The sequence below is a fragment of the Miniopterus natalensis genome, chromosome 8, assembly GCF_054644295.1.
Source record: "Miniopterus natalensis isolate mMinNat1 chromosome 8, mMinNat1.hap1, whole genome shotgun sequence".
Classification (NCBI taxonomy): Eukaryota; Metazoa; Chordata; class Mammalia; order Chiroptera; family Miniopteridae; genus Miniopterus; species Miniopterus natalensis.
In genome coordinates, this window is record NC_142088.1 from 24,013,017 (window position 1) to 24,030,757 (window position 17,741).

Below are 17,741 nucleotides of genomic sequence, written 5' to 3' on the forward strand. Positions count from 1 at the left end.
AGCCATGAGGCCTCGAGTTGTCACACTTTTCTCTGGAGGGATAGGATAAGACCAAATGGAATGTTACTACTGTCTTTCATTTTGGCAAGCAGTCTCGTCATAGGATTGTTTGGAAACATGAAATATGGGGGCTTCAGTTCCGTCGTCCTCCAAAGAAGTCAACTTTGGACACTGGGTACTTTTTGGAAATTGGAAGCTAAAGCTATAGGTAATAAAAGCTCTAAAAGGAAAGAAGAGAAAATTAGGGATATGGATCTGATTAAAGAGCTCTCAAAATTATCTGCTAACATTAGATGGGTATTGGGTTTTAGGTATTAACATGGTTATATGTCTATTTTATACATTTCTATGCAGATTCAGTAGAAAAAGAATACTTAAATATATATTTAATCCCATAGGATCCCAGAGCACTTGAGGATTTAAACTGATAAGCCAACCTCAAAGGGACTGATTCTTGCAACTAAAACACAGACACCTCTGGGGTGAAATGTGGCAACAGTTTGACAGGCATAGCAGTAGCTTAGGCCAGAAAGGATTTATCCAATTAAAATTATGGGATGAATTTTGGCTGGCAGAATGTAATTACCAGCCTTGGAATGGGTCCAGGATCCTGAGGTTAACACCCCTCCTCTTGCCAACAACCCTCCTACCTGCCAACACTCCGAGATGGGGAAGGCTGGATCTGACACAATCGCACATAATACTGTTGTGACATCTAAGTACAATGATGATGATGTGAGAAGCATCATGAACCTGATTTTTTTTAACACTCATTATGTTACTTATTTTTATGCCACATTAGGCTAGAAACCAAATGTCCACATAAATGTTAATTTCCTCAAATCTGTGTTTAAAAAGTATAATTAGAAAATAAAAAATAGATTTAAAAATTAATTTATTCTGTCAAAGTAGTTACTTAGTGATTACTTCAGTTTAGGAATGAAATTGGATCAAAATGGTGACATTTAATCGTTGCTACATAAAAAAAAAAATAAAAGAAGCAGGTCCTGATTTTTTGGAAGAGAAATGTGTTCTCAGAGTTCACTGGCCTAGAAAAAAGGGAAATAAATGCCTAATGCTTGGTTCCTATTGATTGTAACGTGGACTAGATGGTCGTGTGCAAGTCATGCTTTTGTCCTGGGGTGGGTCCAGTTCGCATTTACAAGCGCTCACGGGCAGTGCTCCGCGGGAGGAAATCGACGGAAGGGGCGCTTGTGCCCGCGTGTGATCCAGGGAGAAGCGCCCCCTGCCGGCGGCCGATCGGCGGTAATGACCTCCCCGGGCTCTAATGCCCCGACAGAAGGCCGCCGGTACCGGAGAGCCGTGGAGGCGTCCGAGAGGAAGCGGCGGCGGCGGCGAGGCGGTGCTAAGAGGAACGCTAGGCCTCCGCGGGCGCGGACTCGGGGTGAGGGCCGGGGCCGGGACCCCGAGGGAACGCGGCTGGAGCGCTCCCAGCGCGTCTGGGGGGCGGGGCTGGCGGCGGAGGCTGCGCGTCGGTCACGCGCGGCGACTCAGGCTCGGTGCCATCCTAGCCCGTCGCCCGTCCGCGGGCGCAGGTCGGTCCCCCTCCCAAACCGCGGAGCGGCCGCGCGGCCACGGGTTCGAGCCGGCCCCGGGCTGCGCCGCGCTCGGACCGCGCGCCCTGCGGGTGGCTGCTCGGCCCCGGGGCCCTGGGCCCCCGCCCGTCGGACCCGGGGCGGGGCTGCGCGGAGGGGCCCGGCCGCGGGTGCAGCCCCGCAGGCGCTGGCGTCGGGTCCGCGAGTCTCTGCGACCCTGAAAGTGCTGCTGGCGGTGCGCGCGCTGGAGGCAGGTGATTGGACGGAACCGTCGCGAACTGCGCCGCTCGGCTGCGGCCCCGCCGGTCCCTCCCGGGCGAGGCAGGGTTGGTCTGCTGCCCGGCGATGGGAAGGGTAGGGTGGGCCGTCTAGGGTCCCGCTGTCCCAGGAGTGTCTGCAGGGCCTGCTCGGGTCACTTTGTTAGGGGAGGGAGAGAAATTCTTACTCTTTCGACTAATAAGCCTGAATGCTCTCCAAAAGCCTGGTACCGCCGCTAATTCCAGCTTTTGCTGTGAAGGTAGATTTTCCTAACACCATCTTTGTATGATTTAGCTGTCCACAGGGAATCAAAATGTGGAATGAGAAGATGAAACTAATCCTTTCTCTTGCACTGTTAGGGGTTGCCATAAACACCATTTGTTAAAAAGCATAATTATGTTGGGAAAGTGCCTGATGAGACAATTAAGCTACATAAACACACCGAAAACAAATGAAAGCCAGAAGACGCCCACACCCCTGTGTAAAGCAATTTTTTGTTTACATAAAAACCAGAGGTCTGAGCTGCTTTAATACAACAATGTTATTAATGCCCAGATAAACCTAATGACTGTATCTTTATGAATTTTCGATGCGATGATGGTCACAACCATGAGCTCCTGACCCCCTCTAGATTAGGATGATTAGGCCATCAATCCTAGTGAATGGGAACACTTATTTGCACCCAGCTTAAATTTATAAGCTTAATGTGTGTCTCAGAGTTGGACACCGTTCACTCAAGTATCCCCCACACGGAGAACATTACCTGACACAAAATGACCTTTGTCTGTTTGTTGAATGAACTTATGAGGGCTACATTCATTTTTAGATAGGATATTTAAAAGGCCGAAATATGATGGCCTAATCTCCAAAAGGGGGATTTTTTTCTTATTATTTTGTTATTTAAATTTCTTCATATAATTTGAGGTATGGAAAGATAATGAGTTGAAAAATGACTTTCTAGAGTACTAAAGCGAATCAAAGCAACTTCCAAAATGTGTGTAATTAATCCATTTTCAACGAAAGAATCAGTCACATTTTTGCCATTATTGAGTAACATACCAGAGTACACGTCAGCTTACAGTTCAAGGTACAGAGTCCTGTGAAAAGGTTTTAAACTGATTTAGAAAATTTGGAGATCAAAGTACAAGAGGAACTGAGTCAAATAGTTGTCATTTAAAGCCCCCAAATGAGTCCCTTTATTTCTTTTTGCTAGAGGAATGGTTTTTATAAGAATTAGCATATTAAATAATCTCCCTCATTCCTCTTTTTTTGCATTTACCTAGTAAGTCTCATTTAGCAAAAGGATCTTGGTTAGTTGTTACATAGAGAAGACCTGGAAAACAGGGATAAGATAAGGAAGACTGCTTAAAAGGGAATAACATACTTTAATGAAAGTTTCACTCACATGACAATTCAGGCTGAATAACTTGAAGGATATTTTCTATTGTTGTTAGTATGTTCATATGTAATATGTGCATGGCCACATACGCAGTTTGTTGATGAGCCAGTCTGAGGATTTTATCATTTAGATGTTCCCTAGGAATGAAAGAATGACGTGTTAATACTATGACTAACTGGTTTCCAAAGAGCTATGATTTTTTTATGGTTAATAAACATGAAAATATGAATGAACTGTAGAGACTGAAATGAAGATCCCTTTTTCTCCTATTCTAGAAAAAATCAGCATGTCTTCCTCCAGATTGGGGCTCCGTTTGGCTGCCTGTTTACTAAACATTTCAGAAGCCAGAAGAAAACACATTGTTGAGAACATAGCAAAAGCAGCTCTTCTTGGAAAAAATGGTAGGAACAACAGACAATTGAAGTGGATATGTAGTGTTTTGATAATACAGTAATTTTTGTACTGTGCAGATAGTATCTATAGAACATTTTTCTTTCTTCTTAGATTGCCCCCCTTGTTTTGGGGCTGTTACAGCTTCTGCAGGACTCCAGGATACTGAGATAGAGCAGTTCCACAGATGTGCACATATGGTCTTTTCCAAATGCCTGCATGTGCTCAGCACAGCACAGTTTCTGACACTGGGGAGAGAGTGTCTGAAATGCCCACTGTTCAGGATATTGGCACGCTCCTGAGGAGAGTGTAGGTACATGGAGGTTAAATGTTCTCCTCATAGACCATTTATTTGGTCATTAATAGAATGAGCATAATTGGGCATTGTGCTTTTTATTCAGCAGGTTACATAAAAAATAAACGTGCCAAATACCATCTCTTTTTTCAAAGCACTCCTGCCAGTAAAGCCCATGCTATCATTACAGCATTATTATTTCGATTACATTTTCTCTTTTTAAAGAAAGGCTCTTAGGCAATTGTATCTAAGTGATGCGTGTAAGATCACTTAGCAATTGAGAAGACTGGAACTCAAGCCTCCTTGTTCCCTGAGCCAGTATTTACTATGAGAGATATTACTCTTTTTAACCCTTGTTGAAATGTTCATGTGATGACGCAGTTCTAAGATATCATTTGTTTTTACTCACACACACACACCCCACAGTGAATTTATAGACTTACAAATGTTTAAATAGAAAACTTTGTTATTAAATGACATTTTTTGCCAACAGGTAAACATTAGGACCATTGCCCTAAAGCATTTCAGACAGTATATTTTAATTTCTGATTGTGGTTTTAAATTTAGTTACTGCCTTTTATGAGAAACAAGTGTTTCCTTCAGCCCATTTCTAACGATGAGCACATTTAAATTACTGTCTTGCAACTTTACAGGAGCTGGAAATGTCTATGAAAATTCCTGATAATTGCTGATAAGAAGAACCCTCGGGAGTCAGCCAGCTGAGCTTTTGCATTCTCTTTGTGGGAATAGCCCACTTGGGCCCCTCATTGTCTGACAAGTACATCTAATGGGATTGGGTTACCTGTCTCTGTGATTAAATGAATGGGCAGAGACTTTGGGGGAAGCCACACACTGATGGATGCCTTGTCTCAACTCACCATTTTTATCAGCTTATTAGTGGCAGCAGCTCAAATGGAATTATAGCTATTATGCTCCATTACAAATACCAAACAATTTACTTCTGCTGAGATTCAGACTGACAGGTCCTCCTGCCAGCAGTAATTTTTTCCCTATATGCATGCTTAAGAAATTGCAGGAGAAAGTGTTTCATTCTTTCAGCATCTGATTCAATTGAGTCATATGAAACTGAGAATAAAAGCTTTTCAGAAGAAGATTTAGGATGAAAAAATAAAATCATCTCTTTTCTTCTAGGAGCTAGGATATGTTGAAAAATACATTAAAAAGGAGCTTGTAAGATCTTGTTCTTGCTCCATCTTTTATAGTTATTAAAATGCAGGGAAGGTAGCATGAGTTAAGAAAATGACCTATTGTTTAAAGGCATTTATTTTTAAGTGAGTGGAATAAAAACCGTATCTCCTATAATTTTTCTAATTAAGTAATGTTAAAACATTTTAAATGGCCTAAAAAGTCTAAGGTAAAGCAACCTGAGTTATAAATTTTAGATCTACACCAGGGCAGGACTGTATAGATGCTCATTTGGCTATGAGCGTGTGACATAAGTTTATCTTTTCACATTATTAAAGTTAATAGCATAGGGCTGCTGTAAGCTCTGCATGCAGCTTATTTTTCCTCTCTTCTGAAAAGATTAATTGTTGAGCTGCCGGGGGACAGGGCGACAAAGGTATAATGGCATAGTGAAAGGGTTAATTACCGCCTGAAAACTTGTCCTTCTCTTTGAATTTGCTTTTGCAGGCTTAAGGGGGTCTGTTAAGGGGCCTGAACCAGGCTCATAAACTTCAAAAATAACTTTGGGGTTATGTGTGGCAGCCATACAGGGTATGGCAGCTTTCTTCTCCAGGTTACACATTCCAGTGAGTCACAGGCCCCTGAAAGCTGGAAGTCATTAACATCTGAAGGCTGTTGGTGGCCTCTGAAAAGGAGATGGTGGAGTCAGAGCAGTTTCTAATGGACAGGTGCATACATCCCAGAAACCTCTGCTTCAGGCGCTAATTGACCTATCCTAGTTTTTCCAGGTGGCAGATTTTTTTTAAAATATATCTTTATTGATTTCAGAGAGAGGAAGGGAGAGAGAGAGATAGAAACATCAGTGATGAAAGAGTCATTGATCTGCTGCCTCCTGCACCCCCCTGACTGGGGCTTGAGCCCGCAACCCGGGCATGTGCCCTGACCGGGAGTCCAACCTTGATCTCTCGGATTCTAGGTCGATGCTTAACCACTGAGCCGCACTCCGGGCAGATGGCAGATTTTTATCCAGACAGTTTGATTTCTGGGCTTTGGAAGGAAAAATTGATAAGGCCTAGAAGATGAGATTGAGAAGGAACAGGATTTAGAGTGATGTGGTGATTGAAAGAAGAGTCTACCATCTTAGACTGAGTTAAGAGATACCAAAGGCTAGTGTCTGAACTGAGCCATCTGGTAATATAGGAAGATGCTGTCAGAAGTGGACATTGCCACCCATGAATTTCATGATTCGCCAGTGTCACTTCAAAGGTCACACCCCAGAATTTTTCTATTGAACTACATTTAATTGTACCAGAAGAAATAAAGTATTAAGGCTTCATCACACAAAAATAATTCTTGCATTTATGTTTTTTTTCTTTACAGGGAAGAAACATCCTGAAGTATCAGTACTCAATATATTTTCTGATCAAGACTACAACAGATCAGTCATTACAATAGCAGCTTCTGTTGAAGAATTAAGTGAGACTTCAGTTTCTTTCTTTACATATATGTCTATGATGAAGGGAGCCTTCAGTTAGTTGCGAATGCTCTCTAATCGTTGATTTCCCGTGCAAATATGAATAGTCCATTGCATGCAGAGTCTACCTCAAAACTACATTTCATCATTTTTCTGAACATACACGTCAAACATTTCCCATTTCTTCTTCATTAAAATAACCTTGACGTCCAAGAATTGATACTATTCTTTCCCTGAAGATGATAAATGATCACACATCCTTTATGGTTAAGAAAAACATCAAGCTTTAACCAGTGGAGTAATAGTGTTGAAGTCAGCCTTGATTTCAATGATAAGTTCTCATAGAATGAAACATGCTGAGCAGTTGTATTTTGGTTGGGAGCCTGAAATCTTGAGTTGGTTCATAGGTTGAAATGAAATGGGCTCCATGTCTCATGTTGTAAGGTTTAGTGGGACAACTTGAATTTGAAGGATCATCTTTGTTTAAACAAAAGCTTGTATTATCTTAATATTGCTTAGTAAAGGTTCAAAATATTTTTAAATGAACTTTATTTCAACTCGCAGATTGTCTTTTTTTAAAAGGTATGTTTGTTTGAAGAACAAAGAGCTGATTGATAACTCCCAGCAGACAGGCCAAATGATCTTGAATGTCAATCATAAGATGTAAAATTTGCTTCTTTGTTGTTTATCTTTCTTATTAAAATGGTCATACTGTACTGCTAATGAAAACTCAGAGTAATAACATAAAACTCTTAGGTGTCTAGCATATTTATTTAGATAAAACAACTTAGTGAAAAAGCTAATTACTGGACGAGCAAAACTAAAATACTTATGCTTTTAAAACTTTATGTTTGTGTGTATATTTGAATATAAATTCATAAAATGTTCTGAAAATAAGAAATTTTATCAAATTAATTTGATAAAATTGAAAAATTTAAAGTAACCAGTAATAAAAAATACAAAGGTGTTTAAGACTCATAAACATTGTATAGTTCCTCCACTTTGAGGACTAGCAGGGAGAAATGTGAAATTTTATGGCAGTTGGGAGGTGCGGCAAGGGGAATGTTGTATCTTTTACTTTTCTTTATTTTGGATGAAAAAAATCTATGCAGATTACAAAATAAAAACAACTGGTGAGACAATAAAATATGGTTGCTTCTTTAGCTGTGTTTAAAAGTTTAATGATAGTTTTTTACAATTTTCCCTTTTTAAGACAATTCTGTTCTGGCTGCCTGCTTGGAGGCCTTCCAGTCTATCGATATGGAGGTTCAAGAAGGAATCCACCCTTGTTTGGGAGCAGTGGACCTGATTCCCATTTACCCTCTCACTGGTGTTGGAGTGGAAGAGTGTGGAGCTGTGGCCAGAAGTAAGAGAAAGTTTGGGGTAGTGTGTTATTTTTTAATGGAAACCATTTTTACAAATCAGAACAGCTGTGACAATGTAATCGCTCCTCAGCTCCCTGGGAAGTTGAGGCCTTGCATCAACAGTAAGGCATCATGGGTTGCAGTGGCACATCGTGTCTGTAACTCCTCCTTCCCGTTTCCACACCATGGTACCACGGGACACAAACTGCTGTGGGATGCAGCAAATCAATAATTTGTCTCTTACAAATTCGTGATGGATCATGAGGAAACAACAGTAGTTTCTAATGAGTTCCTTAGATTCTTCAGGGCAGAACGATGGTGTGTTTTGCCCATCTGTGTCTTATTTTCTTGAGCTGGGGTAATGATGAGGTTGAAAAACCGCTTAAATGTTAACTCCTACCCCTTTTTACTCCAACTCTCACCCCCCACGCATGCACAGCTCTCTTTAAGATTTTCTTTAGAACTGAACTGTCACATGCTTGATTTCAGCCCCTGGGGTAAGTTTAATTTGGAAAATTTGAGCTATGTCACTTGAGGTGTTTTTGAATTAGGCAAATTGGGAGAAAAAAAAGACCTTTTGCCTGGACTGTCTAGCTGCACCACGGTTAATTACGACATGCAGAGGCTCATAACCTTTGGGGAAAAGTCCGCCTTAGGATAATTGCATTCTTCTCTGTATGACCTCAGAAATCCCTCTATGATGTTGCCTCATTTTTATTTAATAGTGAATTGTCTAACATTTGGGATGTAGATTTGGACTCTAGCTGAGCTACATCAAGCACTAGGAATAGGAAATGAGACTTGTTTCCAAAGGAGAACCTCACTGTTGTGCTGCATTTTAATATGACCTGACAATCTAAGGATTACTTTGCAGCAAAATCTTGGCCCAACATTTGCTTTACGTTTTATCCAAGAATGAGTTAAAATTTAACATGGGGGAAAATATGTTTCACACAAAAATGAAGAGTTCAGAATTGTCCAGACCAGAATAATGATTTTAATTGTCTTCAAAACAATTATGTTCAATTACATTAAATCTCAAATTAGCTAGTACATGAAGTTCTTCATTACATCAGGACTAGTCCGCCCCAGATGCTCATCCTGCATAGGAGATGGTTGACGATCGGAGGGTCTGGACACAGGATCTCTCCCTTCCCTTGCCCTATTGCTTCATTGGCAGCTACTGTACCTCATGATTTAAACATGGACATTTCTAATTAAATGAGAGCTCAGCTGCATTCTTGAACTAATTTATAACATTTGATTTGAAATGTAATAGCTTCAATCTTCATCTGATTAAAAACAGTCATATACTGTACATGGTTACTATTTTGATGCTCCAACATGCAGTTTTTATTTTTACATTCCCCTTTCTGCACAGCTGTTCATCTAATATCATCCAATTTTTTTTTTTTTTTTGTAACAACATGCTCAGACATTCTTATAAGGCACAAGTATTCAAATTCTAGGGTCTGGCTGTTCTCCAAACAGTGAAGGGATGTTTTCCACTAGGGTAACCCCTTCGCAGGGAAACCAACTTTAAGTTAATAATCTAACTAGCTTTCTTTGGGAAGGAGGGCAATGGAGAGCAGTCCAGTGACATAAAAGATAGTTGATATTGGTAATTGATATTGGTAACTCATATGTGCTTTATGCATAAAAACTCTGAGTAATATATTTCAGAACTTTCTATTGCTTATACCTTAAGAAAGGGGTTCTTAAAGTGGGCCATAAAATCAGTATTGAGGAGACTTCTAAATACTGTCAAAATCATTTGCAAATTTTTATGCATGTGCTTTCTTATATACATACATAGACACATACACTCACACATAATTTTGCATATAATTTGAGTTTAAGAACTTCTAGAATAAAGGGCACAGCAATGCCGAGGCTCAGAGGTAAGAGCAGCCGGGGCTTCAGAAACTGAGAAGGACTTGAGTGCGGCTGGCCAGAACTTAGAGGTGGAGTGGGATGGAAAAGGCACTTCTGGGAATGTTAAGAAATGAAGCTCAAGAGGTACTTAGAGAGGTCAGATCATGAAATTTTATATGCCAGGTGAAGGAGATCAAACCTTATTATACAGTGATGGGAACCATTGGAGAGTTTTAAGCAAGAAAGTGGTCTGATTAGCTCTGAACTTTAGAAAGATCACTCTGCCTGCATGACAGAGAATGGAGAGGACTCAGGCAGATCCATTTGGAAAGTTGATGGTGGCCCAAGGAAATAGAGAATGGAGAGATGCCATAAGATGTTGGGGGTGGGGAACAAAACAGTGCTATGTAAGTGTCATCACTTACAAATGATGGGAGGAAGGAAATTTGGGGGGAAAGAGCATGAGTATGTTCTTTATATGCTGCTATTTGGCAGTTGAATATACTACAGTCGACAGCTAGGAGACACATAGACCTAACTCTGTATTTATTTAAGGCTTACAGTTTTTTTAATGTTTTAGACTTTGATTTTTATTTTCTCTAAAAACCACATTTGATCAGTTAGGCTCCATCTCATTTTTATCTCTATCGTTCCTCTAGATTTTTCCTCTCCTTCCTTTTTCCTTTCCTCTCTCCATCCATCCCTCTCTCCCTTCTTTCATCCTTCCTTTCCTTCTTTTTGCTGTTATCAAAATGAGACATGCATGTGACCGAAAGCCAAGTGTTCTACAGGGTTTGTACCCCAAACATTAAGTACCTACACAGCCCACCTTTCTCCCTCACCATGCACAAACTCCAGTTTCCTTCTCGCCTGAGCCAAGTACTTTCAACTTCCATTTTATTATTTAGGCTCAACTCCAGATACCTAAATATAAATGGCACTTCTTAGTTTTTTAGTTTTAGGCACTGTCTATTGGCTTCTTATTCATCCCCAACACACAGACACAGACACACAGACACACACACACACACACACACACACACCCCAGTCCTTCCTTCTCTCAATACAGCTATATCAGAATTTGGATCCATACTTAGTGGTTACATTATTATGACTATATAAACATTATTCACAATGAATTATTTAAAATATTATTTTACCCTTTCTGCAAAACGTTTTTTTGCTGAAGTTGCTCATTATCTTTTTGATTGATTACTTAGTTTTTTATCCACTTATCACTGGTTTAACCCCAAACTCTCCATTAATAACATTTCTCCATGCATTCAGATATGACACCCCATGTGTTGAGTATTCTATCAATTTCATCTTCTTGAAGAAATATTTTCTAGAACTCTCCGACCTGTTTCAAGTAGGCTGTTTATCCTCAATTTGTTGAGTATAACTGTCATCCTGGCATCTCCTGGGTGTTCCCTTTATCTTTCTCCATGTTAGAGTCCCTGGTTCCGGAATTCCAAATTCTCTCTCTCTTTCTCTCTCTTAAAATGTATGTCCTTGTTTTGGTGGAGCCCATCCTTTGATTGCTTTCAAAGAAAAGGTGGGGGGAGTACATTTCTGACACCTCGCAGGTCTGAAAATGCCATTATTCTACTTTCACATTTAATTGTTAGCTTGGCTAGGTATAGAATTCCAGGTTAGAAATAATTTACCTTTATTTTGAAGACATTGTGTCACTGAATTCTTATTTTAATGTTGCTTTTGAGACTTACTAAGCCTTTATCTTTGTGATCTGTCATTTTTCTCTGGAATCTTGTAAGATCTCACTTTGTTCCCACAGTTCTGAAATTTCTGTGCGTTCCTTTGTATGGGTCTGTTTTCATTCATTGTGTGAAGACTTGGTAGGCCCCTTGAATCCTTGAAACTCTTGTCTTTCAGTGCTGGACGAGTCTCTTGAATTACTCCATTGATGATTTCTTTCATTTACTCGTTTTTTTCTAGAAGCCCCATTATTTGGATACTGGAACTATAGTATTGGTTCTCTACATTTATTTTCTCTCACTTGATATGTTTATAGTACTTTCTGGCAAATTTCCTCTACTTAATATCCTAAGCCTTTAATAAGTTTTTCATTTATTCTGTATTAGTTTCCAAGTGCTTTTAATTTACTCTCTAAATGTTCTTTTTATTTTATTATTTTAAATAACACCTTGGTCTTGTCTCATGTATGTTGTATCAGTGGATAATTTTTGACATTTTCTTCTATCTGCACAGTGTATGTTCTCTAGCCCCCAATGCCAGGCTGCTGCTGCTTGTTTGTTTTAAAGGCTTTCCTCCGATGTCTGATAATCCATGGTTGACAGCTCACTCTAAGAGTGGGCACTGAAAGACTGAATGGATACTCCGTGTATGTAGATGGGGCTTGTTAGCTGTAGGCTGATGTGACTGTGTTGTTTCTTTGGGGACCTCTTATGTCCGTTTTTTTGTTTTTGTTTTTGTCTTTCCTCTTGGACTGTTCAAGTTCCCCAGAGAAGGATCTTCCAGTCTCCACCCTGGAGTGTAGAAATAGCTGTCTGTGTTTTTAGGAGCTACGTTCTGGAGGAGGGATGAAAAAGTTTCAGCATTTAGTTTGTACATGTTCTCTTAAGTCCCCTCTTCTCATTAGTCAGCCCTGCCCTCCGTACCCCCCGGCCCGGCCCCCTTGGGTTTCACCTCTTGGTCTTCTGCCACGTGGGCAGGCAGTTTCCTGTGTGGAGAAGTGGGGGGTCCAACTGCTGCTTAAACAGACCTCCTACTGGGGTCCCTGTTTTGATCTCCGCCTTTACCTTCCCTCCCAACGTGAGGCTGCAGGTTCTGAGGACTCGCAGGTGCCTGTGGTATTGACACAGTAATTTGCTGCCTTGAGCCTGTTAAGTAAGTAACCACCACTCCTGTGTCTGCTCTTCAAGTTCCAGCCCTGCTGTTTCCTCTTCCTTTACCATTTGTTTGAATGAGTCAATGCTTTTAAAAAAATACCTCTTTACCATCTTTTTCCTGCAGTTTTTGGAAGAAACGAAAGTAAACATAGGGATCCCACTCCTGTCTTTAATTGGGAGTCCCTGCTTTTCTAGTTCTTCTTTATGATTTTTAATTATCTTGGATCCTGCAAGAGCAATTCTGTGAATTCACCTAATTTGGAATCAGTGGCAAATGTACAGGAACTTTATTCTATGTCTGACATCTAACTCAGTATTGAAGATATTTCGCCTCACTTCCTGGACTTGAATAAGTGTTTTATATGCAGTTTCCCTGTGGGTCACGGTGCCTCCTGTGTGTTCTCCACTTCACCCTTGCTCAGTGCAGGAACCAGTGTCTCTGACCCCGTTTCCCATCTTCGTACAAACCTTCATGAGAAGGGTGGAGTGGAAATGGGGAGGGGTGGGGTCAGGGCAGAAAGTGCTTGTAAATTCTCCCAATGATTTACCAGTGAAAATGGGCGTACCTAACATGTAAGCTCATAACATTCAGCTTTAAAAGTCTGGACCATAGCTATGAGTTTTGTAAATGATATGGAAACTTGCTTTTGGTTTTATGTCATTAGTCAAATGAAATAATGCTTGTATAATGCTATGTAAATTGACAATATTCAGAAAGATAAAGTGCTAGCTAAGTTAGTTATATGTATAAAGAAATAGCTCCTGCATGATTGATTTTTTTATTTATCTTAAAATATATAAAACATTAATGAATTTGATTAGAATTATCAGCCTTGTTAGATGTTTTTCCGAGTATTTTTATGACTTGGAGGGCATGTGCCATGACAGATTCACACCACGTCAACACTTGTGTGGTAGTCATGAGACCCTTTGATTACTTTATTACAGATTGTCAAAACATGGGCTGATCTGGCAAATCAGGAACAACTTTCCACTTCAAGAATTTTCTACTCTGATTCTCCAGTTGCTATGGAGATTTTCTCATAAAACAGCCTTGGATTTGGTTGAGATTAATCAATTTAGATGCTAGGTTCCGCTACAGTTCTCTCCACTATCAGTACTGCCCTCATTGCCGTAGCATAAAAACAGTGGTTGATTTTAACAGCATATGTTCACATAGTTTTAGGACCTAGCACTTAGTTTGAGAATTATATAATACTGTCACCATATCAAAAGCTGATAAAACAAGGGATGTTGCATTGGAAGAGTACTTAAAATATTAAGATCGATTTCTAGTGACTTTAGTTCATTTTATCCATGAAGGGGAGTTACCAGGTTGTTCCTAAATGCATATTGCTACAGGCTTAATAAATGAACAGGATTATATCTACCACTGTAAAATAGAGGTACTAGTGAGGAAGGAAAAGGCCAAATGGGAGAACTAGAATATACCTACTTACTCTTCTGGCAATTATAGATGAACCCAACCATACTTGAAAAAGCTGCACTCTTTTCTTTTACTTTGGCTCTGCAGTAATCTGAAGTTCAAGCAAGTTAACGCCCCACGGGTGACTCTTGACAGAGCTGGTAGAAAAATGCGCTTGTCTTCTATCCCTGGGATGGATAATTCTAGGGCCCAGTGCAGCACAATCAAGCCCCAGTTGCGCACAGCAATGGCAGCTTGCTAACGCACCCTTGTGTTAGCTTCCCCTCCTTCCCTTTTTCACTCGTGATGCATATTGAATTGGGTTTATTGAAAGTATTGACAAGAATAAATGTACTACAAGAATCTTCTAATTGGAATGAGTAAGTGAAGTGCATGAAATCTTGCTGCCTGAGTGTATACTTCTTGAAATTCTTTCCTAGTTTAGAAGTAACTTATGAGATTTAGAGCTAAAAACTGTGAGGCCCATCTCCCCATTGCCACTTCACCTAGGGAAAGGTCTCTCAGAATATTCAGGATTAAGCCAGGGGTTATTGTGGGAGACATTGATTAACATTCACCCGTTACTAGCAAAGGGAGCCTTGGGGACACTCAAAGTTTAGGGGCTATAGGTTTTCTGATTTTGAATAGTTATCTACAGCCCCAGGAGATTGGTTTTGTATGATTACTGATGGTGTTTCAGAGAATGTGGACCTAATAGGGGATTTATAACAGGTTGACACCATGCTAACTTTTCCAGCCTAAACCCCCTGACCTTGGCAGTGCTTTCCCTGAATTCCTTTTCTTTTTTATCCCAGCTTCCTAGTACTTGTTTTGACTTCCAGTGTCAAGGCTACTAGGATTAGAAAATTCTGAAGAGATGACATAGTGACACTAGGTGGGCCTGTAAGATTTAGTGTATCAACCCAAGTCTCTCCACACTTTCAGGACGCCACCAGCCCATTGACCTGGTCTCCAAGGTCAAGGTGTGCTTCTTCAGGAGACCCAGGGCATGTGATAACAGTAATGAAGATTTTATATATATATATATAATATATATATATATATAGTGCCCCAGATTACTAATTTATCATATATTTTCACAGATTCCTATACATGGTACATTACATTAAAAATTTGGGGGCACATAATTCTTATGTTTATATAAGGATATAGGATAAGTGAAATTTTTCATTCTGTAGCTGGAAAAAAGACCTAGAAACATTAAGAAACTTACTCATAGTTTTCCACCAAGACAGCAGTAGAACAAAGAATCCTCACAATTGTTTATTAATTTTTATTCTCTTTTTTAAAGTTTCAAGCATTACAGGAAAGGATAAAGTTCACCTCTACCGTCTCCCTCATTCATGATTTCCTGAACCACACCCTGCCCAGTTATGGTATGAGGATAGTAGGCTCGTACTGAGTTTAGACTTTTCCCCGTGCTTTTATTTATATGTATATGTATATATTGATAAATCCAATGTAGTATTGCCTGTATGTGTTTATAATATAAATGTTATCATACCATAACTTTTTGATTCAGCAAGATATCTTGGGATTCTGACCGTGGTATTGCGTCTAGTTCTAGCTCATTCCTTTTAACTGCAGTATAGTTATCATAGTTTGGATTTATCACACTTTAGTCCTCAATCTGTGGACATTCAGATTGTTTCTCCTTTTTCCTACTACAAATAATGCAGCAGAGAACGTTCTTAAATAATATTCCTTGTGCACAAATGCAAGAATTTCTCTAGAGCCAAAAGAAAGGAATGGAATCATTAGGTACAAGTATTTGAAACTATTTTTTACACATTACTTTTTACATAAAAATTAATCTCGTGCTTATCCTCATTTTCTCATGACCCCATTTCCATAATACGTAACAGGTTTTTCCTTCGCATTTTATTTTTTACCGCAATGCCAGTGATAAATTGACAATTCAGCGACACAAGGGAAATGACTTTCTTTAGCAAGTCCTGTTATTTTGAATCATAGATGCTGTTGTCAGCATATCATCGTTCGTAAGCTTATTTGTCCTTTAGAAATGAAACGTGACAGAATAAACAGTAGCATCCAGCGATGTGCTGTCAAGTTTGGTTTTCCCCCTTAAATTGTTTTCTGCTATCTCACGAAAGAACAGGCCGCAGCATGTGTTAGTAGAAATGCAATTTAGGAATTGCGCTTGATCTCGTTTTTCAGCCTAATGTTTCTGTTCTTTCATCATAAAGATCAGCTGCGTTTTATTTTTCCCCCAGTCCCTAGAATAACATCCAGTTCTAGTCAGCATGTTTAATGTACTCCTCGATGTTCTAGCACAATAAATTTTCGTATCTCGTGCATGTGTACATATGGTAAAAATTTCTCCAAGTTCCAGCCACGTGGGGGAGGAATATTGCGGTTGCTTTGTTAATGCAGTGTTTGTGTTGGAGCGGTTAGGGCCCCGCGCTTTAACTCTCAGCGCTGGGTGTAATGAGATGGCTTTGATGGGGGCTTAAGAGACTAGTGGGATGGTCACAGCTTCACACTTCAAAGCCGAGCATATGGGGTGAATACTGGGTAGCTTTTTGCTCTTCGGGGATGGTTGGGAGACAGTTCTTAACAGCTCTGTTTAATGAAGACATTGGAAAAGAAATGCTCTGTCTTTAAAATAATTTTGAATTGCAAAGGGAGAAATTTCCACCACCCCCTTCCATAGACTAAACTAAGAATAATTTTTCCCAGTCTGCACTTAATTAGAGGCAGCGCAGCATCCCAGTACTGCACTGTATTTTCAAATGCCTTCTTTTTCAAAGTACTCTAGCAAGATTAATCGGCCAGTTTTATTTTAGGGATGTGTATGAATTTAGGCAAAAACTTTCAGGGCTATCTGTTTTACCATCTGAAAGATTTTTGTGGCTTCTGGTAGAGAATCTTTTTTCCCCCCCTTCTCATTAAAAAATACTAAATAAAAAAATCAACTAAACAAACTCTTGGCTCTACTATATTAAGAGAGCTATACTAAAACTAGGGGATGCTTGTAAGATTTCAAGTCTAGCACCCAGGTTAATTTTTAGATTCTGTGCTTTTTTACCTCTGCTCGTTATTGAGTATGAGGTGATGAGGTTGAAAATACTCTTGATCGCTATGTACTTATGAAAAGATTTGATACTCTTTTGCATATTATTAGAGTTCTGCTTTAAAATAAATAAACCGCATTTATATCATGTGTGGGCAAGAGGAAAGAGAGCTTATCTGTTCTAGAGGAAAGGGAATGACAGATTTGAAGTTTTTTTCTAGTTGCACATTTTGGCTGCCATGGAAAAATGTAACAAAAGTGAGCTTTTCTATTATGTTCCTTGAGCTGCTGAAATGCAGTTGGTTTAACAGTTAAATTTCAACTCCATTTATACCAGTAGTCCTAAATTGCTCCCAAAAGAACAGAAGCAGAAGGGGAAAGGATGTTAAATACGACTATAGAAGTGAAGTGTGTGTTAGTATAAGGTGGACGCATATTTAATTAAGCAGATTCTTAAATACCATCTTCACGGACTACTTTAACTGTTGTATATTCTCAATAAAATACTTCAATTTAGTCACACTTACGTCTGTTATAGGCTCAGAGAAGAACATTTGTTAATAGTATGAAGCTTAAACTTCTTATCACACAGAAAAATGTCTCATTGCATTGATCCTCTTTTGCAAAGAAGAA

At 39.6% G+C, this 17,741-nt stretch overlaps 1 protein-coding gene across 2 annotated transcripts in view; it reads left to right on the forward strand.

Annotated features, from left to right (window-relative positions):
* Positions 1-1,356: 1,356 nt before the first annotated feature.
* FTCDNL1 (formiminotransferase cyclodeaminase N-terminal like) overlaps positions 1,357-17,741 on the forward strand; it is a 31,154-nt gene continuing 14,769 nt past the window's right edge. Inside the window, exons 1-4 of one of the 2 annotated variants that reach the window (XM_087819392.1) lie at positions 1,357-1,405; positions 3,489-3,614; positions 6,425-6,520; positions 7,732-7,884. In XM_087819392.1, the coding sequence (XP_087675518.1) occupies positions 3,500-3,614; positions 6,425-6,520; positions 7,732-7,884 (364 nt within the window). In that variant the 5' untranslated portion in view covers positions 1,357-1,405; positions 3,489-3,499. Of the gene's footprint in view, positions 1,406-3,460; positions 3,615-6,424; positions 6,521-7,731; positions 7,885-17,741 lie in introns of those variants that run through there. The other variant, XM_087819391.1, reaches the window with a different exon arrangement.